This window comes from Hippoglossus hippoglossus, chromosome 24 (assembly GCF_009819705.1).
Source record: "Hippoglossus hippoglossus isolate fHipHip1 chromosome 24, fHipHip1.pri, whole genome shotgun sequence".
NCBI classification, from domain to species: domain Eukaryota; kingdom Metazoa; phylum Chordata; class Actinopteri; order Pleuronectiformes; family Pleuronectidae; genus Hippoglossus; species Hippoglossus hippoglossus.
Genome location: NC_047174.1, coordinates 20,689,657 through 20,712,858, shown reverse-complemented (window position 1 = coordinate 20,712,858; position 23,202 = coordinate 20,689,657). Strand labels below are relative to the sequence as shown.

The following is a 23,202-nucleotide window of genomic DNA, read 5'->3' as shown; positions in this document are numbered from 1 at the left end:
CATCAACACATGCGTTATTTCCCTCCTGTTTGATAAAAACATCACTGAGCAGCTATTTAAAGGAACTGCTGAGCCTTTTGAAGTGAAACTATATATTTGTAAGGTGCCTTTAAAGATTTATGTGTTCAGTAGGAAACAGTGGGCTTGGAACTGAGAGCCGCAGACAGACTAGAGAAGCCATAAAGTAATTTGTTGACAAGAACAACATGGCCACTTCAGCTCAGAATGTCAAAAACGTAATCTCTCCATGTAAGTGTAGGCTGTCCTATTTATGCGCAACTTCTGACCTTGTAGGCGACTGCACTAAACACCACACACCACACTTGTCTTGTTCGTATGTCTTCCTTTTTATTACAGATTCTTTCATAGTTGTTAAACATACTTTAGATAATACTTCAAAATGGTAGCACCAGTGGCAGTAAAGCATTGTCTGACTTTTTATGCTTTACTTCATCATAATCGGCTCCAGATTAAAATAAGATCAATTACCCTGGATTATGTAATCATGGTAAGAATTTGGGCTGGAAACAAAAATTCAAGATGACAGTAACAAACCATTTCCATACATCTGTTCAGATGGAAGAGGATATCATGATAATCCACAGAGGGACTATGTGTTTTCTCACATCTCTGGATAAAGGTGTCTATATATTTATCTACATTTATGGCACTTGATGACATGAAAAGAATAAACATCACAAATGAAAGACAGAAAAGAAAAAGTGATGACTAGTTTCCACGCACCACCAAAGGAGTGATCATTAGGGTTAAGGTCAGTGGTGTGATAACAGGCATCCAGAACAATGAGAGATAGATAATTCAGATGAGACAGATCATGTGCGTAATGTATTATATCCAAAGAACAGTCTAACCCTTTCAACTACAAGATTGTGTGCTTCACTGTGGAAGCAGTGTTGGGAACCACTGGAATGTGACTGAAACACCATCTAAGCTCAGAGTGGATAGGCATTTTCATTTGGCTTATTAGTGCAAGACTATACTCAGTGTCAACATGGACATCAGAACACTACTCTGATACACTACATGGCCAAAAGCATGTATTCCATGGTTTGGGATCAGATCCTATATTCCAGCTCAAAGAGCACCTCAACTATTCTACACATGAACCTTAGTTCACTGACCACAAGGAATTCTACCCCAACAGCTTTATCATGGCTGGTGGGTCTTGAGGAACCTTGTCATATCCCAGACTCACAGTATTGCTGTTATTTTTTTCGATTAAGTTTTTATCAAATACCTGCGTTCAAAATAGTGAGTGTGGAGTTTTGACAGTGGCCGGTAGGGATAGTCAACCATCATAGCTTGTGTGACTTACTGATATTACCAGTTTACAAGCAATATGTGAACATGGAATTGGTAAAGACACTGAAAAGTTGCATTGGAGGCAGAATATATTATAGTATATGATTGATAATAGGGAGTAAAAGTCTTGATTTCATCTGCTGTGCAGATTTTTACCTTCTTTAGTTTACCATGTGATCCCCAACGTTTAAAAAGGTACATACTTTACCACTGCAGTACCCAGTTGTCTTAATTATTGGTTCACTGTGAAGTTTTTGACTGAGCTCTTTCCCATCCAGAACATTTTAGAATAAACTAGAGTGAGGACTGTAAATCGGAATGTCAGGGTGTCAACATAGCTTTGACCAAGCAGTTTTAAAGAAGCACTTTACAAAGAAAGAAAACACCAAGTTATCAGTGCCTCTGCTCAAAAACTGACAAACATATGTGTTTATCTCTTAACAACAGACAACAGTGTCAAATAAATTGTTACCCGGCCAAGCTTAACATGATGTTGGTTATCCAGTCTTAATGAATCACCGTAAAAAATGTAACTGTCTGCAATCAGGGGAGGGATCCACATGTTCATCTCAAGCAGTCTGCTTTGATCCAAAGAGTTTTCGAAAGACATCACATATTTGGAAATCTCTCACCTCTTACCTCACCTCTCTTACATTAATGTGTTATTAATTACATGAATTGTTAAATTGAATGTGTTTGTTTGCCATTCTCCATACGTAGTTTCCACACAGCTGTCCTGCAGCCTCCTCATGTACAGTATGTGTGGCAGACAGCTACACATATGCAGAGTCACTGGACTGAGTGCGCCCAAAGTTTGGCATACTCATCCTGGGTAAGTCCTTGTTCCGGATCTCATAAACAGACTTCCTCCTGGCCTGCACTCCTCTCACAGCGGTTTTGATCTTCCTCCAGCCGAGATGGTTGAGCTCTGCCAAGTTGAATACCACGCAAACGCCACTGACTGCAAACATGAAGATCAGAAACACTGTCTTCTCTGTGGGCCTGGAAACATAGCACTCTACATCTTTTATGCAAGGGTATCGATCACATTCGTACACTGCAGGTACGTTGAATCCATAAAGGAAGTATTGACCAACCAGAAACCCTATCTCTAGTGCATTTCTGAAAACCACTTGAATGATGTAAAACCTGGAGATGCCCTCCTGCCTTCTCATTTTTGACTTTGTAGTTCGCAGGATTGAGTGGGGGATGTCTTTGACCTCAAGGCAGTCGGGTTCTACCTCTTTGTTGGAGTTTTCAGTGTTCTGCAGCACTCCATTCACGATGGTGTTCTTGATCTTCTTGCTGTCATCTCGTTTCATAGAATCATGGTCCCTGTCCAGTGAGAGGTAAACTGTGGAGAAGCGCCGCTCCTTCTGCTTGGCGGACTGGTGCACAGAGTAGGTGATGAAGCAGAGGCTGGGGCAGCACACCATAATGATCTGGAACACCCAGTACCTTATGTGGGAGATGGGGAAAGCCTTGTCGTAGCAGGCCTGGTTGCAGCCTGGCTGTAAGGTGTTACACACAAACATTGACTGCTCATCGTTGTACACGGTCTCTCCAACTATTGCCACAATCAGAATCCGGAAGATCACCACCACAGTCAGCAAGATCCTGAGGAAAAATCAGCAGCAAAAATATATTCACTTTTTCAGTATTTGTAATTATTTTTGTAGATCAGCCTCAAAGCCCGAAGCCCCCCCAGACATTTTATCAAATGTTATTGAATATACATGTGAACCTGTCTGTTCTGGTCACTTACTAAACCTGTCATATGTCAGAAGCATCGTTTTGCTTTATGACTGTAGCCACCTGGTGAGCTTCAATGGGAGTGCAGCTGAAAGGCAGGACCTTATTTTTTCAAATGCAGATAGGTTAATACTAAAATTGACAGTTCTACATTTGCAAGCTTTTGTCTTGTGTCAGTTTTACCAGGAGTCGATGACAGAACAGCAAAGCAGAAAAAAAGGGCGATATTTACCTGTATATAATTGTTTATCTCTTAGTTGAATTCTGCATAATTCTCTTATCACAGAAACAAAAGAAATGAATCATGTAGGGTTTGCAAGTACAGACATAACTTGGTTTTAGAGCTCCAACAATGATAGAGTTGCCATGACAATAGATGAGACAGATAAAGTTAAAGATCACTGGTGAGAATAATAATGAGGTGTGTGTGCGCCGATGACAGATGACATCACAGTGATGCTTGGATGTTAAAGAGGTGTACAATGAGTCATGAGGTTCCTGGTTTGATAGGATTTGGTGCTTTAGCATGTTTGGCTCATAATAATTAACATGTGTGTGCTGACAATTACCCCATAACAAGTGTTACCTGTGTTGGCCCCAGCAGAGATTATTCATCTCAGTGAACATTATTTCTGCTTTTAGTGTTGTGTCATTGCTGAGTGCAGGCTGCACTCTAACTGTATTACCACACAGTCATGTGGTCATTCACACAAGCAGGCATGTTGATCTCTGTATTTCACTGAAGTCTAAAAACCAGGACAGGATTTGAAAAAGTTTCAGACCTTGGGAAATAGACATTATCAGTCCTAAACAAAGGCTAATATATCACTTCACTAAATATGTTTCACTTCCTCAACAGTTTGACCAGCAAAACGGTTATTTCCCAACCTGGCAACCCAAATGTTTGTGTTGTAAATTGTCTATTCAGCAGTAATGATTTATGAACCCTATGGAGCCACTTCTTCTAAACACATGATGGATGTCTCATTAAAACCAACAGGCAGACCGTAAAGCAGGTATCAGGGCTGTCTAATCCGCGACTGTGAGGGAGCTGTCCAGTGCTGGAATAGGCGCATTCCCTGCCTCCGTCAACTCATGTTGTACAACCGTTGGTTTGAAAAACCACACAGGGCTTTTCACTCATCGCGATGTTGTTTGCGCTGACACTGTGCTGAATTGTATCACTTGACTTGTTCATGAAGAGAGAAAGTTTCTGTTTCTGTCTTACCTTCCGATCATAGTAGAGTGCTGCTGGACAGCCGCCTCCAAGAGACGCTCTAATATGGTCCATTCCCCCATGGCTGTTCATTCGGAGAGGATCTCACCCAATAAAAAACGGATGATGTTATGAATTTTACCTCTCAGAGTCCGGGAGCGCCGAGAGTATCCACTAAAGGCATGAGTGTGTGTCCCGCTGTTCAGCTCTGCGGGTCGCCCGAGCGCTCCTGTCCTTTACCCTCTCCAGGGTCTGAAAAGCGCCGACCTCACTGCGCCTGTGCAGGCTCGTGTGAGACCGAGCGCAATGTGGAGCGCACGGCTCAGCGCTAATCCCGCTTTAAGTAGACTCCTTTGCGTCACACGCACACCGGCTCGTGTGTTGTGGAGGCCAGGGACGCACAGCTACGCATTCATTCATCCATCCTGATCCATCATCCAACCATCCATCCACCGCTTCCCCAACCCCCAGAGGAAAACTGCGCTGTAAAATGTAACGTAATCAACAAGTAATTTTATCTCATATCCGCCCTAGTCTGATTATGTCAGAATAAATAATTTAGACTAATTCTAATTAGGCTATAGCAGAAGATGGCATTTTTAGTATTTCTAGTAGCCTGGTGGTTTAGTGAATGTCAGAGTAGCAGCAGAAGAAGAGGTTAGCAAATAGGCTGCAACCAGCAGCAGCTTTTACACTTCTTCAGACACATTTATCAACAAATATCCAAACATTCACCCGGCAGTGGGCTAGGAGTCAAATAGGTATAGTGATAGGTTAATGTGATGGCATTATAAGAATAAGATTTTGTACTTTTAGTACAATTACTGCAGTAGTGAGAGCTGCAGCAGCCCAGGTGTGAGCATCAATAACTTAGTGGATGCAGTTTTTACTGCAGTTCCCATATTTGACTAATAAAACTTACTTGGACGTAGCTGGTCTGTATTTATATAGAGCTTTGTCTTGTTGACCACTCAAAGGGCTTTACAGTACAGGTTATTGCAGTAACATTCATACAACACTTTTTGGGGACAATTCAGGGTTTAGTATCTTGCCCAAGGACACTTTGACATGCAGACCGGTAAGACTCGGATCAAACCGCCAACATTCTGGTTAGAGGACGACCGCTCTACCCCCGCAGCCACAGCTGCCCGTCAAGTACACAATCAGATTATGTGAGTTGATGTCAATTACAAAGAATTCCGTCTTTGCAACCCACTGTACTGTGAGCTGTAACACTATTTGGGGATGTAAGAGAGAAATCAGATCGACACTGTCCAATTTATGCAGGAACGTTAGTGAAGAAATTGTTTTGAATAAAGTGAACAACATAAAGTGAAAAAAACACACTACAAAACCATGCTGTGTATACTTGTTTGGGGGTCTGCGTGTGCGGAGTTTGATTCTGGAAATATTGTGACACAATGAAAGCACTGAGAAGCACAGAGCCCCTACACCACCAATATAAGATGATTTAAAAAAATATATTGTGAGAACCAGATGAAAACATCACCTTTCAGGGCTCCGTAGACACGACAGACTTTCTTTACACAGCTATTTGTTCCTGCTGGCTGTAGGTTGAGGTGTATTAGATAAACTCAGTTGCAGAAAGTAATCTCTTTAACTGCCTCACTTCATTTCCAAATATAGAACAACTTAAGAGGACAACCTGTAGTATTAGTCAGTCAACGCCAATCCCATTAATACACTACTCACAGTTGCCTGTTTGGTAAGGACACATACAAATACCTGTCTATGCATCAAGGAGTGACAGTGTATGTCTATGAATATCTTTTATAACAATAGATTCTTCATTTTTGCCATGGACTTTTGTTTGAAGCACTTTGTAACCTTGTTTAGATAAGTTCTTTTAAAATAAAGTTATTATTATTATTATTATTATTATTATAGAACACTGATATGCCACACACCACTGGACTGGTCTAAGTGCGAGGAGTGAGTCCCACTCCTTTTTCATCTAACCAATAAACATTAAATATTAACATATACATACATTCCAGCATCCAGTAAATCCAACACATAGAGACTGCATGTGTAAACAATCTGTGCACACACAGACAAGAAAGGCTATGTGCTGCCACAGGCACAGGACACAGCACGTGCAGGAGTTATTTTGCCATTGATTCTGGTGCTCCTTGTTGGTGATGGAGGTCCCTGCCTGCTCACACTCCTGCTTGATTTGTTATTGTGATTTGTGAATATGGGCTATACAAATAAAATGTGATTGATTGATTGATCGGTTGGTTGATCAATCAATCAATTGATTGGTTGATCCACCGCTGCTGGAAAGTGGTAAGAGACCACAGCCATCCACACTGAGGACTTACACTAAAGATGAGTAATGATCAGATGGGTTGTGTCTCAACTTCAAGTATGTTTCAAGGACAATTCCATTTTTATTTCAATCACCATTTTTTATGTGAAAAGCTGTCAGAAGTTCAGTACAGACCCAAATTCATTGTTTCCCACAAGTCCTCATTTCCCTGAAACTTTACAACAGGGATGTTGATATTAAAGTTAGCACAACCTATAGAGCCACAGAAACCATATGGGAAATGTCCCTGCTAAATAAACTTTAATTATCCTTAACAGTAATCTGTTGGAACCATCAGGACCACTCCACTGAAACTACTTACTAAAATAAGGAATGACCTTCTTCTCACATTTCATCTCCTCTTATACTAATGAGAAACCAGTTTGGCATCTCTAGCCTCGTCCTCGACATGGTTACAATCTTACTTATCTGAAAGAGCTCAGGGTTTTTCCTATGATCAGGGGATTTTGGTGATCATAATAGGAATGTGATTATGATGTGTTTTCCTTGTTTCTGATGTGAATTAAGGAGTGCCTTAGGGCTCTATTCTTGGCCCTTTACTTTTGCATAATACAATGCGAATAGTTAAAAGGAAGTCAGAAGTCTGCAGGGTCTTTCCTAGTGAAAAGAGTAGAGGCTGTGCTTCTAAACTGCACATTTTCACACACTCTTTAAAGTGTGTGCAGACATGAAGTGGTCTAATTATTATTCCGGATAGTGCCATGATGTGTATTGCAGGTGGATGTAGCTTTCAGTTACCATAATATGAATACACTTCCTGTGGCTGCTGTAGAAGTCATGTGATGAGTGATGCACACAGGAGATGTAACACACAACCACCAGTGTTTCTAATAATCCAGCTCACAATCAATCCCTGCTGTGCTGAACACATTTGTTTACAGTTTGCTTAAAATGCATGAATCCACTTAATATGAGGGGAAGAATAGTGCTTCATTACTTTCTTTTATTCTTACCTCAGTGGTATCAGAAATAAAAGACATTGCTAATAGGATGTCATTCCTCCCATTTACAGAAAACACACACATTAATAGCGTGGTACAACTGTCTTATTTGACCGCCATTGCTACTGAGTGCACGTGAGGGCCCTCATGGATTACTGCAGCGAAAAACAACTGCTGCCAGGCGTATTTAGGTTATAAGGAGAAACTATGATTTGTTCAGGGATTATTGTGTTGCTAATTACTGTGAGTGCTGTTACAGCCCGCTCTGGTGGACAAACTGTGCAACAGTGACAATGGTAATGGTGTCAACGTTTTTTTTCTTTACATTACTTTAATATTGTTTTACTTACTTGAAAAGTCTTCCGAAAACTAAACGGATGTAAGACGGATGGAAGTCATAAGGAAGGAAGAATGATGTATAAAAAAAATATTGTCTAATCCAGAGAAAAAGAAGGAAAGACCAATAGAAAAAAGAAAGGAGAAACATTGGAAGAACAGATACAGAAAAGGAAAAAGGTTTGGATAAGAACCCAGGAGAAAGAAGTTGAGCAACAAGGTCGAAATGATGGCTTCATTGTGAAAGAAAGCAGCTGTGGACAGTCACCCTGGATACGATGGTTTGTGGAAAGAAATGCTGGGTGGACATGATAGAGTTCCAGAACACTTACAGTACACTTTTCTGCCTTTGTTCAGTTCTATGCAGTTACACTCGCTCTGCCTCTGCACCTTTAGGCTCAGCCATATTATAATTTCACTAACTGTAAAATACACAAAATACACATAACATTTTTGCCATTGTACTATTACAAGACAGAGCAATTATTACCTTTTTACTTGGCATTAATTGTATGATATTTTACCCAGGTCTGCCTGATGTACACATCTGAAGATATGTCCCTAACATCCGTTGGTGCTTGTGGTAGGCATTAATAAGTGTGGTAGAACATACAAGGGATATACTCCATCTGGTCCTAAGTTCTAAAATTGGACAGTGTTTACTTTAAAAAAGGCATAGGGGTAATGATGTCTGATCTACTGAGCGGGCCACATGCCTTACATAGTATTGCCATACAAGCCAGTAGCCAGTCAGATTTACCTTCAGCCTCAGCGTACCCTCAAGTTCGACGAGGACAGAACCTCTTTGGAGGGCGTGTACGGGGCCACTGGGGAAAACTGAGAGGTGAACCACAAATGGTAAATGGTAAATGGTTTTGTATTTATATAGAGCTTTTCTAGTCTTGATGACCACTCAAAGCTCTTTACAGTACAGTTTTACATTCACCCATTCACACACACATTCATACAGTGCATCTATTAACAGCACTTTGTTGTTCTATGAGGGGCAATTCAGGGTTCAGCATCTTGCCCAAGGACACTTCGGCATGCAGATGGGGAAGACTGGGGATCGAACTGCCGACCTTCAGGTTGGAGGACGACCGCAAGCCAGTGGTTCGGCAGCAGGTCTGGTTTGGCTTTGGAAGAGGCTGTGGGGTCCCCCAAAGGCCAGACAGGTGCTGAGGAACGGGTTCATAGAGGGCATTGACTCTAGGATGGAATGCGAATGGCTAATATGCAGAGGCTTGGGTTTAGAGGTGGTTGGACAAGTGAGGAAGGTGCTCAGTCTGTTCTGGACATCCACTAGGTGCGGGACAAAATGGCTCACCCAAGGTCTTTCTTTGTACCAAGCCTGAAGAATTGAAATCCTCCTGAGGAGCACCGCTTGCTTCTGGGAGTTTGAGAAGATGAATTTATCCACCACTGCCTCGAATTGAAGTCCTTTTTGAAAAATAGGCGAAGCTCCACTGGGTACATGTCTGGTCAGTTCGTTCTGTCAAGATTGAGTTGTGCAGGTAGGGATTTCGGGATTAACCAATTTTACAATAACCGCGTTTCATAACGTCACGGTTTCATAACTGTACGAATTGTAAAAGCCACGATATCTAACTATGGTGTCCTGCCTCTCGTGAGTCACGTTTTGTGTGTGTGCTGTGAGCTTGTTTGTTTTGAGCCACTTAACTGAAACGTTAGCTGAGATGATGGAACTGACTTAACATCCTTATTTCCACCAACGCTGACCAAAAAACTCCATCGGAGCAGTTCACAGCGCGAGGAGAAATCCTTGTTTACCTTCGTTTTCTGGCCAGCAGCTGACATGCTGACACCCCCCCCCCCCCCCCCCCTCCCCCTCCTATTAACCATATTAAATGTAGTCGAGAGTTTAATTCACCTATACTGAGAGGTAATAGTATAATAAGGACATGAAGAATGTGTGGTTGAACCAGGACAGTATGACTGTATATTTTAAGCTAGTCAACACTTCACTCCCAAAACAGAACAACTTCTGTCGCTGACCCTTCACAATAAATACACTGCTTATGATGACAGGAAACACATATTCACTGACCAACCTTCCACAATAAAGCGAATAAATAAATTTGCTTACATAAATTACTTTTAAAAAGCCAAATGTTAGACTATCAAAACTAACTGGATGTATTTGATGATAATAATACATATTTTAGTTCATTAGCTATATTATTAGCTATATATTGCTTGTTGTTTGTCTTTTTTTCTTCTATAGTATCGATACTTTTATTAATGAGTGGCACCAAAGTTTCATATTGTGACATCCCTTTGTGCACGTGGACCCAAAAATGAAAAACAAAAAACAGAAAGTGTCCTTCAATAAAAGGCAAAGGTACTTACAAAAACAAAGTCAAAACAATCACAAACAGAAAAACACTGGAACCAGAAAAGATTGCGAAAAGAGAACAAGGTGACAGGATCTCAAGGAGCACGAGGAACAACAGAAAAACTCCAGAGCGATAGATGTGAGAAAGGCGAATAAACGACGAACCAGCGACGTGTGACAGACTGACAAAAGACAAAGGGAAGCACAGAGTCTTACATACACAAGGGAGGTAGGGTTGATTGAACACAGGTGAAACACATGAGGAACAGGTGCCAGAAGACAGACACACCCCCACTTCAGTGACGTTAGAGTAACGTATAAGCTGACCAACGCTGATATTTGTCACATTGAAGCAATTCCATTAGTTTAGTATTTCCTTGGTCCCATTGATTTTGGCACCCCTGGGACAAAGTAGAGAATGAACAATGTACACCACAGTTTAGAGACTCTACTTAAGCCAGCTGCACTAACTGTGTGTGTGTGTGCGCCCAGTTTCCCTGTTAAATGGGGGATTATTAACAACATTTTAGGTGGATGTCTAGTAATTAGTTTTTTAGTTGGCCCAATTCCAAACACGACTGGCTGATAAATTTTGTCAGCCACCACCTCATCTGTACAATGACCTTCCTGAGGAGAGCAGGGAAGCAAACTCATTGTAGTACTCATTGTTAATGGACAGCAAATGGTAAATGGACTCCATTTATATAGCTGCTTTTGTTGCCTTAACAACCACTAAAAGCTGTTTACTCTATGTACCACTTTCACTCACACCTATACACACTGAAGGCTCAGCCATTAGGGGCAGTTTGGGGCTCAGTGTCTTGCCCAATGAGGAGCTATTTAACTATTTATGCAGTACTTTTCAAAACAAAATTACAAAATACTTTACCTGAATAAACAAGGATCATATGTGGTCATATATATATCTTCTTCCGGTGGCAGAGCTCCCAGTGAGCCACAGACATTATAACATGGTCACGAGCAAAGAGAGAATTTGTCGTACATGTTAAAAAAAGACATAGAGCTTGAAAATGTGGTCACCCACAGAGGAGGTGACACGGTTTAAGATAAAAGTGCACCAGCTGGGACCTCCTGAGAAGTGCACTTCATTTGAACTCACAGAGCTTCCCATTGATATTCGGTTGAGCTTTTTACAAAAACATAAACCAGCATTTTCAGGTTCAGGTTTACAGTCTGGTCATCATTCATTTTTCCAGGTAAGTCCTAAAAGAAAAATATATATTCCAGAATGAGTGGAATTTCAGATTTTCATTTCAGCCTGCTTTCACCAGCCTATCGCCAACACTGTGTCTACAAACCCTGCATATGGCAGACAGGACGTTTGTGGCAGCAGCACAATATGCTCAGTACCAGCACACAGTGTCTGTAGTTACACACAACAAAGAAAATAGACTTGAGGCATAAAACTATGTCTTGAGTCATGTTTAAGTGTGCATAGAGTAGAGTAAACACTTACAAGGCCTGTCAGCTGGATTGGTTAAAGTAGAAGCAAATCTTTTATGGCAGCTGTGTGTGAGATAAATGACTGAAAAACATGGCCCCTGTGCAGAATGTCCGACTGTGCTGTAGAGTAGAGAGAGAAAGGACACTGAAAACACAGCTCCACCAACAGGAACATATTGGTGTTTGTGATAACACGTTGTAGTAACATTGTTCATATTCCAGGAGTTTGTAAGGCAAAGACTTAACCAGAGAAGACACTGCCATGCATTCCTGAGGAGTAGTTATGACTGAAAGTTTGTGTAGATTGTCGGGTGGGGTGTTTGATTTGTACTTGTTGGGTCTAGCTCAGCAAACCCTTTATGCCAGACACTTCAAAGATAATGCTTAACTTAATCATGGATTAGAAGCTGCTTCTAAACTCTTCAGGTATACAGATCTGAGAAAAATGTAGCAAAAGGAGTGATCTCATCTCCTGCTCCCTCTACCTACTAAGAACCTTGACCCCTCCAGCAGCTCCAAACGTGTCCGAGTGGCATCATGCACTCAGACAATGAAACATGCCTTTCTATCACACTGACAATAAAACAATTATTGATCAACTATTCATGGAATTATTCAATTGTCAACCGTTCCATCTCTCTCATTCACCTCACAGGCCATCTCCTACATTAAAAGAAGTGTAGCTTACTTCAGACCCCTTTGCCCACTTTGCCCACGGAACTCTCTACACATGCTTTAAATCAATGTTCCTATTGGCCTTCTTGGAATTGGAATTCTATGCTGCTTAGGGTTCAATGTTTCTACCCTCAACTGCCCTCAATATTGACATGTGACAATATGTGACTAAACCTAGCCCAGTGGTTCTCAAGCTTTTTACACCATCTACCACCTCAGAAAATATTAGGCTCTCCAAGTACCACCGTTATGACCAACTTTAAAATACTGTAGCGTAGGCCTAACCTATTCAGCTACAGACAGTTCATGCAACAGGAAGGTTTATTCCTAATAAGACAATTATTTATTGTTGACTGTTGTCAGCCCGGCCACGCTGTACAAAGGTGTAGAACTAGAACTTAAACACTTCCACACACACTAGGGCAGGGGTCTTCAACGTTTTTCAGGCCAAGGACCCCCAAACTGATGGAGAGATGGAGCATACTATATATATTGTATAAAATTGTGTTTTATATTAAACTGGGCCTAGTGCCATGTATAAACATAGCTACCATGTTATTGTGCATTCAATACTAAGCTATTCAAATAATACACAGGTTCATATATTCATGTTTTTATTTTAAACATGTGCAAGGTACAGGGTGGTGCCACTACCATTTGTAAACATACATCTTGCATACAACACTGAGCTATTAAATTATTCACAGATTCAAATTCAAATTTGTGGAAAGAAAATTGGTTGGAAAAAAACAAAAATTATAAAACAAAAATAAAAATAAGTCTAATCAACCAAAAATTTCGCGGACCCCCTGTTGAAGACCTCTGCACTAGGGTATATATGTAGACACGGCTCCGTAAAATCTCGCTAAACTCCAACTAAACTCTACTGTGGAAACTTCTTGTGATCACGTTTGTCCCGAGTTAAATTCATAAATATGAGCAGTTGATTCCATAAAAGAATTGTGAAGCTCATAATGATCCCAGAACCTCCGGGTAACCTGGAGTAACAGCACAGAGACACACACACAGTCCGCTGCTCTGTCTGTGTGTGTCTCTCTCTCCCTCTCTCGGGACTCGCCACAGTTTAGAAGTTTATTTGTTTGTCGCCACAATATCAACACTGATCATCACATAATGATCGATACTTTTATTAATGAGTTAAATGGATGAGATTCCTCTGCACAGTATTGAGCAGCAGGCGCAGTTCACTTTCTGTGGCACGAGCGCTCAGACGCGACGCTCGGGCCATTGTAGCGCACACGGAGCGCACAGCAGGCAGCGGGTCAGCGCTGTATCTGGTGTGACGATGGCCATCAGTGCCCTGGCATGAGAGGGATTCTTTTTGCTTCTGTCAATCCAAACATGCTAACACGAGCAGAAAAACCCCGTTCTCTCCGTCTTCTTCCATGCCGTCCCCTCCTCACCACAATAACCGCAGCCATCTGTGCGTAACGCTGTGCCGATTAGCACCGCTCTTCAAACGTACTAAATATAGACGCAGTCACAACCACCGCAATTATTTCCAGGCTTTGTAAATCACATTGCGTGTAACTTAAAGTATTTGCATCTCCTCCTCCCAATATTTAGCGCACTCGGGTAGAAACGCCCGATAATGCATATTCATGCAAGCGTACTAAATGTAGAGCGTGTGTTATTCTGCACGCAACCCTCAGTGCGCACTGTTAGTAGATCAGTTGCATGGTTTTTTTTGCTGGTGAAATCAAGTTTGCACACGTTTTTACACTCGCAAACCTTTAGTAGATCAGGCCCATAGAGTGTCAGAGCCATTTGGGAAATATTTGTTAAAGTTATTTTCTGACACACTTGATTTGCTAAGAATGAGCACACTGTAACAAATTGCTGTAGTTTCTACAGTAAAATTTTACAGTAACTTCTTGTTCTGTCGTTTTACGATGTTTACCTGTATATCGCAATGCATCATGGGACAAATATAATTACAGTAGCTAACAGCATTTTTCCACAGTAACACATTGTAAAAGTACAGGCAAGTTGTATTGTGACTGTAGATGGTGCATGTTACAGTTAAATACTGTTGATATCGATTGCGTTGCACGAGGCGGTTTGAAAGACGACCTTGACATGAGAGCAGAGGAGCAGAGGAGCAACAGCCGTGTCCAGCCACTACATAATACGTAAGTTGAATGTTAATTCCCTACAAAATTAATATGGGCTTCAACTTTGTTGGGATGTCATTGTAATAACATTGTTGAGATCTTAATTAAACCAATGCTATTGTTTGCAGTTACTAAAGTGACAACTTACTAAAGTGAATGACTTAAAGTGAATCAATGGCATTTGAAATTGAAAAGCAGTATGCAACCCTGCCAGGATGCTTTGTTATGAGAGGAGCAGTTAAGCTCAGTAACATCGCGCTAAAACTAGCATGCTAACGCTAGCGCGCTAAAGCTAGCATGCTAGCGCGCTAGCTGGGTGAAATGGGATTGGGCCTAAATTGAAACTGCAGTTTCCCATTATAGTAGCTAAATCGTGTTTTGAACATAGAGACATTTGGCATTCATCTTGTCTACTTTATTGTGGGGAGGCAGTTGGCTGTGGAACCTACTGATCTGGGTATTCACAGTTTAACAGAGGTAGTCCAGGGCTCAAACTACATGTGTGTTAAGCAAGAAGATCTCCTTGATTATTGTCCATTAATGTGTACAAGCTGAATGGCACATCAGTGATTATATTTCACCACTCCCTCCCAGATATATACTGACATGTCAGTACTGGGGGAGGACATCAGACAAGCTGTGTTGGTGGTATTACCCAGCCTACCAGAGGACAAACTACAGTCCCAAGCATTGGAGTGGCATCCAGATCTGACCTGCAGTTCATCAAAGAGGAGGATCTCCCTGCCAACATCACACCTATCCAGTGTCGGAGGCTTCTCAGCGCTTGGCAAACCGAAGGTATGTCTTAGATTAATGTTTATAAAGCACTTAAAACAGAAAAGCTCATTTCATAAAATTAAAAGCTGTATATTGTGATCCACTATGCATGTTAATTTGCTAATTTATGTAGGCTAATGAATGCACAACAGATTATTTTACTGAAGGTTTTGGTTTTCATTTTTTGTAGTAGGCATGACCTGCTGTTTTTTCCCGCAGATCACTGATCATCTGTGAGCCAAATCGGCTGATACACTGCAATACCGTTTTTTTGTTTTGTTCTAGCAGGTATAACTTCAGGAAATCAGGAAATCTCCAACCAGAGGACCTGCTGCCTGAGGTTATGTTGATGCAACTATATCACTGCTGGTCAGCTCATGCAATCTTGTGAAGTTTTGCTTTTCATATTAAATGGGCAAATGATTATCTTGTCTTGAACAACCTGATGGATTCGGCTCCCTCTTTTAAAGGATCTGCCGCGCCGATTTTTCATGAAGTTTCTTTTCGTGTGATTTTGTGATTTCAGATGTTTCGTTGGAATCAATCCAACCAAAGGCACCAAGACGGCAAAGCTGGTCTGCCAAAGAGGTGGGAAGGTGCATGAAAACAAGAACAACTCTGTCAGTCCTCACGTCTCTTCTCTCCTCAAGAGATTAATGGACTTTGAATGGCTTTGAGTGTAAGTCAAACATAAAGAATGAGGACTGTTCTCCTCCTCACTATGTGACTGGACATTGTTCTTCTCTTAACATTTTATTAGTATTTACATCTTTTGCTGATATATTAAGATTTCCAAACACACTGAAAAAAGGTCATCTTTTTTAGCTAGTTAGCTAAAAGTTAAATTATACCAAAAATTATGTGACCTTCTTCTTAATACATTTCTACCTCAGGTCCTGGTTTCAGATTGGGCCTTTAAGCCGAGTATGTTGTCAGTTTTAATAATGTTTGACTATGTTGAAACTCTGGTCAATGTGAATTCCACTGGGTGGCCGGTGTCCAAAGATGTATAATTTACGTTTAAGAGCTTTTCTGAAAAAAAGGACACCATGTTCTTAAAACGTTGTGAAACTGTATTGAGTGTCAATAAAAGTTTTATTTTGTTGCAGCTCTGGCTCCGTTTTTATTTAACAGGTGAAAAGACTTTAGTGCAATGTAGATGAATTTTGGATAAACAGTATGCCTGGTCTCATTCAAAATACCTCACAGTATGCATAATTTGCAAAACTGCTAATGTAAAAAAATAAAAAATAACAAAAACAATTATACATCATATTGTATTGTGAAGTATTAACAGCTATTTATTGGCAACTTTAGTTGCCAGGTAACTTCTGTAATCTGAATAGAATACAAGGTAATGTTGTAAACTAGATTACAGGTAATTGTGGTTTTCTGTAAAAAAAACAAACAAGAAATTGCTGTAATTTATATACAACAAAAAACTGTAAAACGTATCCTGTAATATCCTGTAATTCTTTTTACAGTAATTTTACAGTACTTTATTGGCAACTTTTTTGCCAGGTATTTACTGTTAATTCTACAGTCAATTCTTTACAGTGCAGTTTCACATATACATTGCAGCTTTGGCCTTGACTGGGACTAATTGGGACTGCAGCCAGTCCAGGCTTTTGATTGGGTGAAGGGTAAATGTGCTACCTGTACTTGTTTAGTTTTTAAAAAAAATGTAAAGCTTTTTTTATTGGATTAAGGAATTTATTTAGTTTGGTTATTATTTACTACAAGAAGAGAGTTACGGTAAGGTGATATGATTATGTGTGGTACCTACACATTAGACATATCCGTCCGTACAGACAGACAGACAGACATCATCAAAACATCATCCATCCTGTTTAATAAACATGCTTTCTTTAAGTTCATGTTTACCTTCAAAGAGACAGATCAGTGTGGAAGTGAAATGGTGAAATTGTGAAAGTAATGCTGAAATTAGGCCTCTAGTTTAATGTTTTAGACCTCCTGATGGGATCAAACTTATTTCAATTTTTATCATGACACCTAGAGTTAATCTGATCCCAGCTCAATTCCCATCCCTCAGAGGAGGAAGCAACTACAACTGAGGAGGAAGACGTCTGACAGCATGTTAAGCAGCTGCCTTATCTTTACAATAAAAAGCTGTTTGTTATCAGAACCAGTTCACAGTAAGATAGGTAGATTTGATGTTTAATAAAAAACCCACTGAAACCGTGTGCAGGTGCACAAAGCAAAAGATCACCATCAGACATTTGTTAAAGACTTACAACCAAGCCCAATGTGGTCACAGTGAGTAAATTCCACAGCAGGAGAGTGGTGCCACTCTGTGGTGAAACTGCAAAGACACACAACAGCTTACAGGGAGTTCGGTATTATATGTCCCACTCCACAACAAACAACATACAAGGCCAGTTCATATAGTAATGCTTCCACTCATCTCACTGGGCTCACTGAAAGCTTTGATGAGGATGAAAGTGGGTTGTCCTCACTGTCACCACATCTCAACCCAACGGAGCACCGGAGGGAGATATTATAAAGCAACACGTTAGACAGTGCTCGCAGCAAACCACATGAGGGAACACATTTCTCCAGGAAAGTTCTACATACGTCTACAGTCTGAAACACTGAAGGTGTTCTGAATGATCATGGTGGAACAATAGCTAGCATATATATGGCATAGCACATGCTATATCAATCTATAAAATAGCATTAGTTAGTAAATCCCTTGCTATGTACCATCCCATTAAATATTGAAGAAGCCTAGTAATATAAAAATCTATATTTGGCTTCAGGATGAAAATGAAAAATTCACTCATTTTCTACTCAGCACTATGCCGGTGGAGGGGTGGGTGAAGTGATTGAGTCCACAAAACCCTTTTGGAGTCTCAGGGGTAAACAGTGTTCCAGCCAAATACAATACAATTGACGTAAATGGGGACATCTTCTTCAGACGTAATAAAACAAGAAATGATATAATAGGAGACATGTAATGCTTTTTTTCTGTCGTTTAATTACGTCTGAAGGTGTGAGGGAGGTGATATGAGGTGATAGAAGTTTAGTGAGTGCCAAGATCTACAGTAAGCCCAGAGGGGAAAAATCTTTGTCTTTCAGTACTCAAGTGCAATTAATTTTGTGACAAGACACTTTTCAACAACACCACCAGATGGCACTGTTCTTTTGGGGTACCTCTGTGACTGCAGCAGAGATAGGGGTACAGCTGACTCAGAGAGGTGCGTTGTTTTCCTCGACAATACTGGCTGTTATCTGAAGGTAAACATCCTGCATTGTGACTTTTGTACTAAATAGGAAGTGCTGGTTATTTGAAAGTGTTGGACACGAGGATATTAAAAGGCCTTGTCCTGTCAGTTGCAATGTGGACTGGCCCGACAGTCCAATTGGAAACGTTTATATTTTGTGTATGGAATTCTACCACCATTCTCTTGATTTATCTGTACAGTTGTCCTAAACAGTTTCTATATAATTGAGTTTTTTGGAGTACAAAATGTTAGTAGGCTGGAGAAGGCGTAAGTGTTGGAGGATCAATGAAACAGATTGTACTGATTCATATTTAACTGGCAAAAATACCAGTATCCATACTTGATTCAGCTTCACAGAGCCTGCTGCTTAATATTTTGTTAGGATAATAAAGCAGACCACCATATCATGTTGATCCACTGTTATAGGCCGACCAATCAATCAACCAATCACAACCCCTTAATCACATATCACAATTTGTCTCTGAACAAGGTGAACAAGGTGCAACACTCTACACTTAACCGTCAGCGTGTTCGTTGATGATATATTTAAATGTACTCATTTTACATATTAAGAATGTAAAAAAATTGGTCTTTTGAAAGATGATGTTAAATCTTTAATTGATCCATATTTTTTTAGCATATATGTATTCTGTCTTTCTACGAGCTGCCACATTGCACCTTTTATAAATTTCAGTGCAGATCAAAGTGCTACACAGATCAGCTGATCAGCCAATGATAAGACAAAACAAGTGGCAGATTAGAAAGACAACTAAAATTGCTCAGAAATTAAATACAGAAAATTAATTTAAAATGTTGGACAAAAGCTAGACTCTGAGCTGTTTTACAATCAACCTAACAAGGCAGGACTGGAATTACATACCCTCCCTGCTCTCCCATAATGGTCACACCACCCTTTTTTTAGCAAAAAGAAAAAATATATATTTCTAGCTCCCACCAAAGATACGCATGGGTCCCTAAAATGCATGTATGTGTTTGTAAGATGAAATGACTGCGATGGGATTCCTTTGTTTGTACATCACAGGTGTTTGACAGCATGCAGCCCCCTCTCACACACAACACAACAGATTTGTGTTGTTCATGACAGTGTTGCTAAGAATTTAAAGAACATAAAAAAAGATTCTACAGGAAGAAACCCAAATATTTAGTTTTGTCACAAATGGTACAGGAACCGTCAGGATGGAGCAGCAATGATCTTCTTCTCTGACAAATTGAAAGTGAGATTTTTGTTTACAATGGAAGAAAAAAGATCCTTCCACACTCTCTGCAAACTGCCCCTGGGACATGACAAGTCCTGGACCCATCACTGCTACAGCTCCATCTCTGTGGAACGATGCAAATGATGACAAATTCCTTCGTCCCTCATCACGCGTGTGCAGCTAATCGGTGTAACACACAGGGATGTGCACGCTTGGCACTTGGCTGAGGGGCTGAGCTGCCTGAGTGAATCATTCAGAAGTGGCCTGTTATCAGAGTGCTGTCAGGCCGCTAAGCGCTTTCCATTGGCCAGGGCCTACGATCACTTGTTTTCAGAAGCAGTGCTCTGCTGCTTACATTATTCCCATTTATCACAGGGTGAGCTTGTCAATTCCATTCAGATCCTACATGTGTCAATGTCTGGCAGAGGACTGTGCATTTCATATTTCTGTGGCTGGAAGATGGTCTGATGGAAGATATCCCTTTTGTGTCCCCAACCCCCAAAATATCACTTTAATATTCCCACATCTATGTCTACATTGATGCTTTCATATCTCCTGTTATCATAATCACACCAGCCGACTTAAATTAATTTCATGACATTATTATTTTAACTTTGGAAGAATTTGTCACGGTTTGTGTCCAGTTCAGTTTTGAATCCCTGCAGTGCTCCTGTAATATTGTCACAGATAGTAACAAGCACAAACAGTTTTACAAATGCGAAGAGAGACAGAGTTCCTCTATCCTCAAATTTCAAAATAAAGCTGCTTATGGCCAAGCAATAACATTATAGATGCTGTATTCAACACAGGAGCTTCACCTGGTAAATCCTGTTTAAATCATCACAAGTCCTCCAACTTAACTGATCATAGAGGTGTTCGTCTCTACCCTGTAGTACAGACAGCATGAGATGTTGCAGATACACTGTTGAAAATCACTGGAGAGAAATAAAAGTCCTTACCTTTTTACAATGTGAACACCAGGTTAAAGGAAAAATCACAGATGGGTCTTTCCTCAGACAGAGAATGTACAGGCAGTTAGAGTCTGTCATACATACTGGTGTTCAGCCTGATCCAAAGCCCTTTCCTGCTCTATGGATCTAAAGCCATCAAACTAAAGGCCTCCACAACATCTCCAATTAAAATGATCTTATGCATCTCTTATGAGACTGCCTCGCACACCAGGTCTGGACAGTGTGGATAAGAGAACCCATCACCTCCTGTAGCTCAGGGATAGTAAACCCCTCCACACACTGTCTCTAACCACCTCTGACAGGTCCTTCTCCAGCACAGACCAGAAGAACTTGTGAAACTCAACAGGAAGTTCATCAATTCCAGGAGCTCTGTGCTTTCATCAGAGCAGTGTAGTGGAGCCAGAGACAGAAGAAAGCCTAGAAAGTGACAAGCCTCCTGGATGGGGGTCTTCTACCAGTTTCTCTCTGCCACATTTGAATTAAGCAGCTGACCATCCTTCATCATGCTGTGAGGAAGTGGGCTCCCACAGTGTTGCCACAATGTCCTCGTGGACCTGCCTGAGTTCCTTAGACAGTGCTGACTTGCAATTTTCAATAAATAAACACAAACAGAAATATTGCAACAGTGGTTAACTTAAAATGTTCAGCATAACCAGTCAGAGTTAATTCAAGAGTTATTCATGTACACTGGTCATGCATGTGCCAGTGTAAACAGGAAGTAGATTGTCTACTCTATTGGTTGCTTAGTTGCAGAAAATACTACAAGTGAGGCACAGCAGTGGTGAAAAGTAAGAGCAGGGATTTTTGTTCTTTGACTGACAACAAGGTGGAATTGACACTGTAAGCAACACTTTGCATTCACCACTAGCTGAGTCGTGACAGAAGCAGTCAACACATCTCCGTTTTTGCACATTCAGACTAAAATGCAACCCTGGAGTTTTCAACCTGAAATTAGGCTAGCAGCATTTTCAAAGTTCTCCATTGAATTAAATGTAGCAGCAGTGATGCATTTTATAAATAAAACATAATGGTGTGGAAGTAGCCTTGGGGTCCTTAACCAGGGGCGGAGTAAGTGTGGAGTCTGAAAATAAATAAATAACCACATTTTTTTGTTTTTATTAAAACCAGAATTGTATACAATACATACATACTGTACATATTACGCCAACAGGCATCTAGCCTGTCGGCCCTGCCAGAGAAGAAGTGAAGTGTGTGTGTCATTCAGTTTCCCCTGTCAGTCAACAAGCCGGTAAACAGGATGGACATAAGGATGGACTCCAAGACGAGAAGTCAACCTCAGCAGCCGCCATTCACTTCAGCAGCATCAGCCTGTGTGCCACTGATAGATGTTGTTTGAGGTTTTCAGAATCCACATGGCCAGAAAAGCCTGCCGCTCACTTACAAAACAAGACATCAGAAGGCATTCCCTCCCTCTGTATGGGCTTGGTAACATAACTGGGTCTAGTTAGCATAGCATAGCACAGCTGCACAGGCCAGTTTAACTTCTTCCAGTGTAATTCATTTGATTTGGATTTGATGTATTCACTGAGTTGTTATAACATCGGCTCATAATCAAAATAAAATGATATTGGTATGTTAACCCACATATTTGTTGTACAACCAGTACTAAGTATTCCACGTAACTAATCTTGCACCTTTATCTTACATGAATGAGCTTAACTATAAAACACAGAAACAATGTGGTCACATTGGCCATCTTGGAGTCTGTCATCTTTTACTTGCTCTATTTAATGACAGATATAAACAAACATTTTATACATTGACATCATAATGGTAGATTTGTTTTAAAATAACATCTAGAGAGTTTTCCAATCCAATTAGCAATATTATATGCTTCGTGGGTATAGGAGCTTTGGAGAGAGTCCAACATCAGACCTTCAGCAAAAGATTGAAAAGCTGATATATTGGAAATCCAGACTCATTAGTACACATCCCATTCTCTAACCATAGTTTACTTAGGTCACATAGTTTACATAGTTGAATTCCCTATAACCTAAACCATAATGTTGCCTTGTGCAGGTAGTAGAGATAAACTTTAAAATCTTTGTCATTGAACATATCTGGTGTGAACATCTTTAGTCTTTACAGCGTGATTGCTGTGAGCTATTTTCCTGTATTAGTGATGCATTATATGAAAATTAAATAATTTAATATAATTAAATCAATATAATTTTATCTCTTGAATTTATTTCAATTGTATGTGTATATATCAATAATTAATTAATTTAATATGCAGTAATACTGCAAATAGGCTATAGATTAATAGAAAAATAGGACTTTGATAATCCTCACACTCACTCATGTGTCGTGGCGAGATTTCTCACCAGAGGGCAGTAGAACGTCACTGGGAGCTGCCTGATCTAAATCCATCTTCAATAAATCCCACACAAAGACATGTCATCGTTTAGATTGGTGGAGAA

The 23,202-nt window shown here is 40.4% G+C and overlaps 1 protein-coding gene across 1 annotated transcript; it reads right to left on the bottom strand.

Annotated features, from left to right (window-relative positions):
- Nucleotides 1–259: 259 nt before the first annotated feature.
- gjd2b (gap junction protein delta 2b) lies at nucleotides 260–6,046 on the bottom strand. The gene is made up of 3 exons (XM_034580489.1): nucleotides 5,723–6,046; nucleotides 4,304–4,869; nucleotides 260–2,940 (listed from the first exon to the last, which is right to left on the bottom strand). The coding sequence occupies exons 2-3, from the start codon at nucleotides 4,372–4,374 to the stop codon at nucleotides 2,097–2,099; spliced, it is 915 nt and encodes a 304-aa protein (XP_034436380.1). The 5' UTR covers nucleotides 4,375–4,869; nucleotides 5,723–6,046; the 3' UTR covers nucleotides 260–2,096.
- Nucleotides 6,047–23,202: the final 17,156 nt, after the last annotated feature.

Coding starts and splice junctions, on each gene's coding strand:
- gjd2b (XM_034580489.1), bottom strand. CDS start 4,374: ATGGGGGAATGGACCATATTAGAGCGTCTCTTGGAGGCGGCTGTCCAG. Junction 2,941..4,303: donor CACTCTACTATGATCGGAAG/GTAAGACAGAAA, acceptor ATTTTTCCTCAG/GATCTTGCTGACTGTGGTGG.